General features: G+C 32.5%; 1 protein-coding gene across 1 annotated transcript in view; it reads right to left on the reverse strand.

The window, feature by feature from the left end:
* CrebA (Cyclic-AMP response element binding protein A) overlaps positions 1 to 13032 on the reverse strand; it is a 37164-nt gene that overhangs the window by 22155 nt on the left and 1977 nt on the right. Inside the window, exon 2 of the mRNA XM_018452211.1 lies at positions 10153 to 10405. Coding sequence (XP_018307713.1) covers positions 10153 to 10221 — 69 coding nt within the window. The 5' untranslated portion in view covers positions 10222 to 10405. The remainder of the gene's footprint in view (positions 1 to 10152; positions 10406 to 13032) is intronic.

Raw genomic sequence — 13032 nt, forward strand, 5'->3', positions numbered from 1 at the left:
GGTTAAATCGCAGCGTAACGAAGAAGCAAACGGGGAAGCGAAGCGTGCAAACAAACGGGAAGCCGGGAAAAACAATAATTATTTACGTGCCATGGTCGTTCGGAATCGTGCTGCGCTCGGCGATAAGGAAATGTGCCGCTAGAAAATGAGCCATCGCCGGTAATTGGCGTTTTTATTTTTTTTTTTTATTTTTTTCAAGAACGCTCGGTGACGACGCCGACGTCACGAATGAAGAATCGAGGAGTTCCGCTCGCTTGGGCTGAGAGCTCGGATCGGAGGGAATTTTGTTTCAGCATCTCTATCCAAGATAGAAAGTCGATTAGTATAGTAAGAAATCTGACGTTCGAGACATGCTTAGTTTAAGGCCAGTATTCATAGTGGATTCTTACATTTGAGATTTAAGATGTTATAAGCCAATCAGAGAGCTATGTATTAGCAACTTATAAGACATTAAGATGGTCTTAAAATAAGACTATGAATATTGCTCTAAATAACATGCTGCTATTTCCGAGAAAGAAGACGCGTAACACATAAGTGTCGCGCGCGTACAGCGAGCTGTTAGATCATAAAATATGTGTGATTCATCTCTATCGTTTCGTGTTATTTTCTACTTTCCACAGTTGGCAGATAAAATCCTTGAGAGCAGTTCTTTGACAGAGAAAAAAAATTGCTATTGTCGAAAATTTATTAGAAGATATGTGGAAAAGAAATATAGTGTGAGTACAAAAAATATTCGTACAGAGGGGAGATATCTTTTTCTGAAGACCCTTTTCTAAAGAAACCTTATTTTTAGATAATAAACATTAATTAGCAATTTATTAACAAAGTATAAAATAGATTGAATATTTCTCAAAATTATTTTATCTAATAAGATGTGTAATAATTAATATACATTATTTTAATAATAAGTGAAAATGAAAAATTGTATTGTTTGGACGCACGATCGTACAATCGAAAAATTTAATTTTTTAAATCATAAACAATTATTTTCGCGAAACTCTTATTTATATCATACGGAAAAAATACAGTTCTATTGAATTACCTATAAGAAATTTAGTTGGATACAGATCTAAAAATAATTTTATTGGCTTATTAAAATAATTATACAGAACGCTCGAGGAGGTTGTTAAAATGTAAAAAAACTTTTTGCAGCATTGCTTATCATACTTGAGTTTCTTATATAATTAGATGATTCGACAAAATTATTTTCAGATCTATCTAAATTTTTAGATACTTCAGCAAAATCGTTTTTTCCATGTAAAATGTTATATTCATTAATAAATCGATAATTAATTCATTTTCTACAAATAGGCTTTTGTTTTGGAAAAATTTTTTCTGTACGAATACTTTTTACATTCAGTGTATTTATTCGTTAAGTAAACGAATTCGAATTACAAAAAAATAAATGTTACTCAAGCGTAGTAATATTTCTACGTTTGCGTTCTCTATAGAAGTAACTCATTTTTATATAATATTTGCTATGCAGTGGGACGAGTGTCGCAATATCGTTTCATTATTGTGTACTTCGACTCCCACTCTTCGCGCCTGTGTTTCCGGTATTGCGAGCCCGGCATATTCCTGCTTCCGGTTTTGGACTAGAAGGCAACCAACCACGACTTTTCTCATACAGGCATTATTATGGTGATTATTGTGGGTGTTTTATTGCGACACCATAGCTATTTTTATCTCCTCTTCCTAATTAGATTAGATATGCCCTGATATGCAATCTATATTACTATTGTAAGTTACGTTTGCCTGATAAATAAATGGTTACGAAGCTTCACAGCATTGGTTACATAATAATTTTTTATATCCAAATAAAAATTTATTTCTTTATTAAAACTAATTATTAATTATTTATTAGTTATATTAACCTTTCAATGCTACATTATATGTTTTGTTAAGAGTATAACTGTGTATGGCGTATCTAATTCAACTTTGATTGTTCATAACTTTCATATGAACATATTGTAACAAATTCCTTTTCATTCAATCCAAACATCAGACATTAAGAAATATCAAACAAATGTTTGTACCTTTGTCAGTAAAAAAGTTATAAGCAATAAAGTAAACAGAAATTAAAAAAAATTTTTTTCTAAAAAAGCTGGGTATGCCATATCAATAGTGACATTGAAAAGTCAATTTAATTCAGATAAATTAATAATTTTCAATTTTATTTTCAATATTTTACTTCTGTAAATGAATTCAGTTAACTCATAATTAATAGAATGTCATAATAAAATTAATATTGTGTCTTCAATAAACGATGATGGGAGCAAGAGGGAAATTATGGTGTCGAAATGCTTCCTGTTTCTGTAAGAAATACAATACCGTTTGTTTATGATAACATGTTATCGACAGTTGTTTCTTCATGACACGATCAAGGACACAATCGATATTTACATGGGCGTAGCCAGAAGGAGCAAGAGGGCCATGATCCCTCTAAATTACAAAAAACAAAAATAATTAAAACTGCTTAAACAGACTATGTTTAATGAGTATTCATAAAAAATTAATTTGGAAAAAAAAGAAAGGATTGGAGGTGAAAGTTGAAGAAAGATTTTCTAAGAATCCAAGACGACTAGTGTTACAAACTTAAGTTTTTCTGATTCAAAGAATCAGTTTATAATTTTAAGAGAAAAATAAAATGAATTAAATATGTATGATTTTATGATTTACTTGTTAGTAATTAATTAAAAATACATTGTGATATAAAACAAAACAAATCCAATAATTCACATCATTTGATTACTCTTCTACTTTCCCGGGTTTAAAAGTTTCAACTCTAATTTGCCCCCCTCCCCTTCCTCTAAATAAAATCCTGGCTACACTTGGATATTTATGTCACATTGTAGAAAAATTACCTCCGTGTATTTTCCTAACATGTCCATCATGCATCCCTTTCCGGGCAGCCAGCGACTTGAAACGAAAGCTTTCCCATCAGGAGGGCCTTTGACATTCAATTTTTACATTAATGGCATGCTGAGAAACGACGGCCAGATAAAACGCCAATGCCGTATATAATTTATGAATAAGTAAAAAAATCTATAATTTATGATTTATGAATAAGTAAAAAATTCATAATTCATATATATACTGTAATTTATATATGAAAGAGCAAAAAAATCCGTGATTTTACTTTTGTTCAGAGTAATGGTTATATCGAGGAATAATTTTCTTATCAGAGCGTAACAATTGTCTGAGTTTTCTAAGATACTTTCACGATATTTAGTTGAATTATGATATCACACTTTAAAGAGACAAATTTATTTTTAATAACGAAGGTAATCAAGGGATAATGAGAGTTTTAGCGCGGTAATCAGTGCACAATAATCTTTTTCCATTTCTCTAAAACTACTAATTTATTTAATAAACGGTTCGGCTCTACTTCGAGCTATCTTCAGTATATAAAGAAATAGTTCTACTCATGGCGAAACGGTGGAGCATTAGGGATGTCGCGTAGTGAGATTACTTTATTCTACATTTTCAATAATATCGAATTGAATAATACTTGAATTTAAAGTTTTTAAAATTAATTTTTATTTGCTTAAGCGCAATCGCTTGATATTGATATTGACAAGTGTGCAAATATATTACATCAAAATAAATACAAAATATACAAACGAATAAAATAAATTTGAGTAAAGCTAAAATAATAGATTTATTTCTGTAAAAATAATAATAATAAATTAATTTTTGTCACTGCAAATCTGTATCGATTAAACATTTATGTGAATTCTTTTTTTAATGGAACTACGCGTTTGCAAGTGGCTGCGAAGTATTTAATTCAATACAAGGCTCGAATGTGTAACGCGAAGACTATAGGTACTATCAACACTTGCGTCAGTGGCACCTGCGCAAGCACGACAAACGCGCGCGCGCGCGAGTGAAGAAAATTGCTTTACAACGTCCACGATAAAAATGCAACACATACGAGCCTAGACACAATTACGGACGCCATAGTGAGATTACCTTGCTCTACATTTTCAATATCGAAGCTACTTGAATTTAAAGTTCTTTAAATTAATTTTTACTTATTTAAATGGTTGATGTTGGCATCAAGTGTATAAATATGTTACAGCAAAATTAATGTAAAATATACAAATGAATAAAATAAATTTGAGTGAAGCTAAAATGATAAGTTCGTATCTCATAAAAACTAAAACTCAAAAATGTGCACGAGTCTCTCCCTTTGAGATAATATAACGGCATACATTGTCAAGGTAATAACGCTTATCGAAACAAGTGTCTTTAATGTAACGAGACAGATAGCGAATTAATTGCAGCTGTATTAACCCGTAACTGGAACATGTGGGTCTTGGCAACCCTGGGAATAATTTTATAAACAGTATGTTCTGGAAAAGAAAAAAAAAGTGTTCCATGTTTACAGCACCTGTCAAACATAGATAAAATTTTTATTAATCTGTTTTTCAGTTTATAAGTTAATGCAATTGTTGTTACAATCAATTTAAGAATATAACATATATTTTAAATATTAGATTAAATATTTGTATACTAAATTAAATATTTATATACCAGATCTTTATTTGTAAAGATTTTTTATCTGAACAATACAATTATTTATTGACCGGAAATTTTTGGCAGCCACTGTATATCCAACAAGATTTAGAAGGAATAAATTTTATTATTATATTTTACTTGTATTTTTCAAACATTCTTATATCATAGATTAGGAATGTATAACGCAACTTGAAAAATTTTTAAAGAATATAAAATTAATAACAAAATATTTGAGTGGATTTCAAAGACATGTTTTTTTTTCAGGATTACAAAAATACGTTCTTATTATGAGTTAAGCTTCGTAATAAGTGAAAAAACGAAGTGCAAAAATATTGATGTCAAGTTATATTCTTCCGAGAAAAATTTCGTGGTGACAATCGATTTCTGGTCTGTCTCCCGGTTGCATTCCTAAAGTTTTAGAATCTGTATCGATTGTTACATGCAATGCGAACACTCGCTGTGTTTGCATTTCTACGCTTCGTCGTTTCGTCGCTCGCTCTTCCACGTAATAACACGATTAATCGCGACACTCGTTACGTCGATGGCATATTGCGCGATACCACTATTTTTATTAGAGACAGGAAAGCCGGTTAAGAGAGAGAAATCTATATATTTGTCATAAACGACAGTTATAATTAGGTCGATTCATTATGGGCGTGCTTTCGACGACGATTAAGGTGAGCTTGCGTCTCTAATATTGGAAATCGGACGTCAGTTTCTAATCCAGGCTCATTGTCAGTATTTAGTGGCTGCATTTAGCATGTTGGGATTCCCGTATTTTCTTTCATAAAGAAAGTCCGAATGACAGCGAACGAGTTTAAACGATTTTATTAGCCAGACATATTTGCGCGCGCGATCAACTGTCTATCGCTTGATGTAATTCCTGTCAAAGAGGACTGACCTCCTAAATATGATGAGACAGCATTGATATGCATGCGCCGATTCGCCTTTCAATTTCTATTATGACGCTACAACCAGACTACCGTATCGATGCATATTAATAATTCGTTATTATGTCGAAATAATCAAGCACTGATTGAAAATTCCAGCAAAATCAACACGAATGTATGTGTGACTGTATATAGTATGAATATATATAGTATAATCTTCGATGTCCGCGTCAAATTTCATATACTAGCTCCATAGATGTAGCTAAATAACGGAAGGAAGAAAAAACATCTGTGCGTACGCATAAATATATTTATAATGTTAAACAATTATAAATGCTCTTGATTGGATTGTGAAAAATAATAATGTATGCACATATGTTTGCATTAACATTTTAAATTATACTATGATTACGGTTCATGGACTTTTTTATGTTTAAACAACTCGGATCGCGAGTTACATAAGGCGTACTTCATAGGGTGCGTTCCGAGTTACGTATGAAGCGCATGATGCATCATTTATCCTTGTTGTTCACCAAATAATAAAGAAGGATAAAACGATATATCATGCGCTTCATGCGCAACTCGGAACGCATCTATAGATAATGAGAGTGTAACGAAGCATCATCGTTGTTCAATGAAGTAAACTGCAAACATATGTTCAACAATAAATATCCTGTTTCCAAATGATTGCTACACTCACAATCAGAGAAAAATATAATGGAAGCAACTATAAAGGTAATGATTAAACAGGTTTTATAATGTACAAAATTAATGTATAATACATAGTTGAATAAATTATTTTATAGTTGTAATAACTATCAAATAGTTTATTCAACTATATGTGTGTACATTAATTATACACATAAAACTTATATACGAGTAGTTGTTAGTTTTATCGTTTTGGTACTACTATGTTTTTTACTTTAAATCAGTCAGTAACTCGTTTGAAAAGTGATAAATATGTGGAAGCTACGACGATAAAATTGTAATTAGTATGTATATAGAATTGCGAATTGTGGAAATATACATAGAGCTATTTTGGGTTTAGACGCGTTACGTATTCGTCAATTATACAATTATTAGCATATATAAGAAATTCAGTAAACCTTTTCATTGAATCTTAACATTATTTCTCTGTAATTCGTTCATGTTTTCCCGCGTCTACTAAACTGAAAACAATTTAATCTCAAATTATTAAAATATCGGGAACAATGTCGAATATAATTTCTGGAAAAGTATTAATAGTTTCGGAAATTCCCCGAGAGATAATTCCGACGAACGTGAAGCGTCGTTAAATTTATATTCAGAAGAGAATTGGTTGCTATGCTCCCAAAAATTATTTCTACATATGCATCTATTGGGTTTATGAACGACTGAATATAACGACAATAATCGTGGCTCTTCGCAAAAGACGTGTGTTTATGAACACACTGGAAATGATGCGATATTTGTACAGATGGGCACACCAATAATGTCTTACTACCTTAAATCCTTCACGATATAATATATGTATATGCTATATAAATGCTGTGAATCCGCGTTCGAGTGGCGTTAATATAATCCTTCTCTCGTGTTTGCGAGGAGCAATCGAATTGTGATGATATACTCAAAGTGTAATTCAGACAAAGTCTAACAATAAATCAGGAAATAAAATGTTTTTAAGACGTCATTTAAACTGTTCTCGCAAAGATGTTTCAAACTCGAGAACAGTTGGAATGTTTTTACACTCCAACGGCGATAAAAAGGTGAATTGTTGTAAAATATTATTTAACCCTTTAAGGTTTGACTTTTGTGAAAAATACGACATGTATCGTCTAGTTATTTTTAAAAGGAGATAGCTGATTACAAAAGTAAGGTCAAAACATAAAAATTAGCAAATTAAAATGGCGGATTCAATATAGCGAATCCAAGAAATAAAGTATCATCAAATTGTAACAAAATTATTTATTATGCTGTTCAGAAAAAAAATTATTTAAAAGATAAACATGATCAGATATAAAATGTTATGTAGAAATAAAAAAAATTGTGACAGTTCTACAATATATTACTAAATAATATTACGATTAATGTTTTATGATAAAATTCGGTATTCATTGGCAACAAGACATTGGCACAAAACTGACTATGTAGAAAAATGACTATGTAGAAATTAAGATTCAAAAGTTTTCCTTACGTCTGTAAATATCAATCAAATTTTTCCATCAATAGTTATTTTTCTATCATTAAAATACAAAAGATTAGAAAATTATTAGTGGGTATAAAAATTGGGCATTACTTGGGTATACTGGGCATTAGCAGACATTGGTGTACACAATTTTGATCAGCGGTTTACCTCTCATACATTGGTACATGTACTAGACTTGAAAAATTGACAATTTTCTTTCTTTTTTAATAACTACTCTTTACGAACCTAAATACGAAATCCACAGTAGAAAAGTATTATATTGATAATGTCAAAATCTTTGTTTTTCTGAAATACTATTATAATAAGCTACTTATTCCATTTAATATTTATTTGGTTTTTTATACTTTTTTTTTTAGAAAATTGTGATTAAATTTATATCCGTAATATTTTTAAATACTAATAAATCTGAAAACAAATCAATTATATATCTACAATATAATGTCAATAATGATGATTTTAAATGAGGTGCAAAAACACAAAAACAAGTGATCGTTTATATAAAAAAATATCAAGTAACTATTCCCGTTTTTTTTACATGCTTTAACTGTAACACATAGTATGTCTTGATTTTTAATTTTACGTTGTTTGGATAACGTTCAAATGCATGCTGGAAAAAGGAAAAAATAATTGCTATCATTTCCAGCGTTGTTGCGTAAGTCCTTGACAGAAGAATACGACGAACGAATCGACGCAAGATTAACTCGAGTCTCCAAGACGATGGTCTTGAATCTACCACGCGATTGATGATTGAATTTTATTTCCAACGGGATCGAACGTGGATATCGACGACCTTCTAGGAAACGATAAAAATACCGGTTAACCGCGTCGCCGCTTCGGAGACCTGCTAAATTACTTGGTGAGCACATGAAGCTACGGGCGGCCGATAAGAGGAACAATAACCAATAATAAGTACACGTTCGGCGCGGCGCGGTGCAGCGCGTAAAACGGCAACGACTGCATGCGAATTGGTATTTACTATTTATTCGCCGCCGGCGAGAAACCAGTCGAGGCGTACTTAACAGTATTAGAGACGCGGTGCGTTAATGATTAGGATTAATTTGTCGCGAGGTAATACGATGCCGATGTCGATGACGTGAAAGAGCCGCGCGAGGAATTTGCGACCGTGTCCCATTTTGTGCGGCCGCGCCGATCGAAGATGAGAACGCACGTTGCGACGCTGCGAGAATGAAAGGAGCATGTGCGCAGCCATTGTTGCTGTCGCGAATGCAACAAGCAAGCATGATGAAAAATAGTTTCCGTCGTGCACGTTCGCAGGATGGTAGATACGCGAGGGTCGCGAAAAATAAACGCGACGAATTGTCCGATGGTGGAAGAATTATCGGTGCTGCGCTGTGACGTAACGTCCTACAAGGCGCTATCATGTAAATTTGTCGGTTTCCTCATTTCCTTAAGCTTAATTAGCGCAAGTTGCAACCGTGTCACCATAAGCGCGATGATAAATGATAATATACGAGATGCATATATAAGTATGCGACCATTATTATTCATAATTCAAAGGCTGTTATGTACTTTCTTTGAACTGAAGATATTAAAGTAAGTTTAAAAAAGTAGTAACCGAAAAGATGCATAGATAAAAAGGAGATTCGACTTTAGATTGTGATTCATTTTGATAAAATCTTAGTTTGAATTTCATTGCAGTCATATTTCAATATTATACATTTTAACTTTTACTAATAGTTATCACCTGAAGATTGAAACGTTGCAAATATATAACACTCTATTATTAAATATTGTAGTTGTTATCATTCAGGAATGTGCAAGAAGTAGAAATATATTTTTCAATGACATTCAATCAATTTGATAAGCACAACACGAGCAAGTGTTCTTTGCATTTTACATAAAAAGAAGCTCATAAAAAAGACACTTTCACGAATAGTATTGTAAAATAGTATTGTAAAATGAATATCTCTTGTAAAGTACACGATCGTATATTTCCATCCAACGTAAGAGATAAGGTTATGGAAATAACGGTGTTCGTACTGTGTTTAAAAATATATACTTGAATGCGTCAGTATAATATATCTTGACAGCATTACTGGTCGTCAACTGTCTCTCTCTCTCTCTTGAGATTTGACACGAATATTCGAATAACGTGGAGGATTGCGGATGCACGGCCCTCTGAAGGATGTAGGCGTCCCTACGATCCCCCAATGGAGCTTCCTTTCATTCGAGATTTTAGATAGATACTTTCTCGAGAACACATTATATATAAATGTAATAACGTCACATAGGCACAACAAATTCACGAGCGATAAACGGCGATAGTTACCTCTCGTTACGTGCAGAAATCTCTAATTTAATACTGATCAATTTAAAACAGTGATTAATTACTTATTTTAAGTATTAAAAGCCTCGAACAGTATGCTTTAAATATTCAAAATCTTATATAAATAATTAATTACTATCTTACCAGTGTCAAATTTTCTAAGAGTCTTAAAATAAAGTTTCTGCCATGTTTCTTTTACAATCGAATTCTCGACATTTCCATCTCTTCTCTTAGGAATCAGTTTATATGTATAAAGGTTGTGCACTCACCGGTGGCTCGGTGATATAGGACTCCCACAATTCCTTGAGGTCGCCCGTTCCCACGTCGTAGAACGCCATGATATATATATGTATATATATATATATATATTTCGTTTCCTTTACCTTTCCGGATAATGCGAGCGTCGTCGGTCAGAGGAACATGGTATATACTCGCCCATGAAGGACGAAGAAAATTAAAGCGCCAACATGCCGTCGCCACGGATCCAGCGTTCTTTGATAATCTTGCAAGCTCCGTTAGTATCTGAAAGCCAAGATTATCTCGTAATCTCATCATCTGACATTATTGCGGATATTATTGATTATCTTCTTCGTTTACTAAATTGGCGAGGGATTCGCGATTATGCTATTTAATTACATTAATTTATTTAGCGTTAATGAGATCTCGAGAACCGCGGTGGATCTCTCTCCCTTGGGATAAGATTAAAATCTTTTTTCAAGATTAAAGTAGAAGTTTGCTATTTGTAGAAGGATAGGAAAAAACAAATTCGGTGTTATATTTGTGATTCGGTTAAAATTAAATCCAGAAGATCGAGAGATAAGAGGAATATCGCGCTTTCGCGGTATATCTATAAATAAAATGAAGAAGAACAGAGAGAAGAACGCGCGAAGATATGTACAAGTCTCGCTCGATAATAGACAAGCCGGAAAGGTTTATGTAAGTATCGTTAAAAGATTCAACCGGACGTTGGATGCTGATCCGGCAAGGCGGATATCGATAAACGAGCTGCTTACATAGATTATAGTAACACATGCACGTGCGCATCCGTGACCTCAGCGTTGCATACAGTATCGTGCGTGTCGTACTTATTATCTGCCGCGGCTGGTTTGCGTTTAATACCTTTTGTCCTATATTACGGGGTGATGCATAGCTGCATTACAGCCCGCGATGCGTTCTAACGAGTTCAATGGACCTGTTTTTATAGGCTAATACAATTGCAGTTGCAAGAGAGAAAGAGAAGAGGGAAGCTGTTGCACGGTAACGCGAACGATATCACGAAATTATAAGTAAGAAGAAGTTATAATATGAGCTCTAATTCATAATTCTTTTTCTTATGTGTCTATTATAATATCATACTCGCGTAATATTTTGAAATAAATAGAAACGATTACAGATTTAGATGCATATATATCTTTTAAATTTTTTTACTTACGTTGCACAGAAATAAATCTTTAGATAAGGAATTATAAATCGCGAGAGTTATCTTGGAGTGAGACCAAGTATCTTGGAGTATGAAGTTCAATTGAACCACTTCTCGCATATACATATACAATAACACGCACAACAGTCCAGAAATCATGGTGGAAGAGACTTATAGTGCCCCAAGAATTCTCTAATCGACCTCCGCTTACCATCAGAAAAAGAAATTAGCTCCTCGCTACATGGCGCGACGTAAATTCTTTTCTTTAAACTCTTATAGTATTTCTCTTTCATGTCTGTGGATGAATTCTTTTTACGCGCGATATAATGATATAAGTATTCCCGATAAAAAACATATAAGTAAGGAATTAAATAGTTTCGCGCGAATGTGAGGCTCTTGCTGAAAGCTAATGTTAATAATTAAATTAATATATTCGATCGCTAAGATTGTGGTGGAATTAATTACGCGAATAATCACGAGGACATCGTCAATAACATTACGTATATACTATACATGCATGTTATTTCAAACGTGAAACAGTTATATAGGCTAAAACGTTAATTATGCTCTAAATAATGTAAATACAGTTATTCTACTTTCAAGCGTGCGCATCACATTCGAGAGTTATTCTAACAATAAGCATTATACGGAAAGAACGATTTTGCTATTAGAAAGTAGTTTAAAAAAAGTTATTTACCTAAAGAGATGTAAATAAAAATAGTTCTTTATACATTTTGACCTCTTAGATACGATAAAGTTATTAAAAAGTTCATGGTGTTTAGAAAACATCTTGAAAATTAAGCAAGTACATTTATTGAAATTTAGATAAATCATCGTGCGAAATTATATAGAACGCTCAAACATAATGAGCAAAAAATTGACATTCTAACTTGCGCGTAATTTTATTTTAATAATTATTTTAATAATTATTTTAATAATCATTTTAATAATGGAATAAAATAATTTTCCAATCTGTAACGTAAAATAGAGTAATTTTTTGGCCCAAATTTAGATATGCTGCAGACAGCACTCATGTCAAGATCGGAACATATAAGTTATCTTAAAACGTTTTTAAGACATTTTAAGATATCTTATATCCTGATTTTGTGGACCTGCGTACTATCTAGGTATTTCTTAAAATTTAGGCCAAAGTTATTCTGATTTTGTCAAAGTTATTTATATCTAAATTTTTAGATACTTTAATAAAATTATTCTTTTCATGTATGTTTATCAGCGAGATGGCAAAAATCTTTTACTGCTTTTTTTTCTTAAATTTCACGTTAATAAAATGATATATCAATTTCTCCGTGAAAGGCATCGCCTCAAACATTTATGTGTATCCGCTCAATGATAACGTATAAACAATCTGTTACTTAACATTTGCGACTCCTCGTGTATAACATGCTATATCGCAATATATCGGATAGAGGTACTTATTGCTATCAAAATCGCTTGAAAATTATTGCCGAACGTATCTATTCTATTACTTCCGCTGATAATTAATTCGCAGATATTACACCGCGTGCGTTATAATTTAAAAATAAATAAACAACAAAAGAACACACACACACACACACACACACACACACACACACACACATAGGCCAACAGGTTGTTGTTGCACAATTTCTATTCATCCGTTTTAAAAAACATAAACATTTCGACTGTTAAATCTAGTTGTCATTGACAACTACATTTTTCAAACGGAGGTTTGATGCAACTATGTTAA

Source organism: Mycetomoellerius zeteki, unplaced genomic scaffold, assembly GCF_001594055.1.
Source record: "Mycetomoellerius zeteki isolate Tzet28-1 unplaced genomic scaffold, Tzet1.0 scaffold332, whole genome shotgun sequence".
NCBI lineage: Eukaryota > Metazoa > Arthropoda > Insecta > Hymenoptera > Formicidae > Mycetomoellerius > Mycetomoellerius zeteki.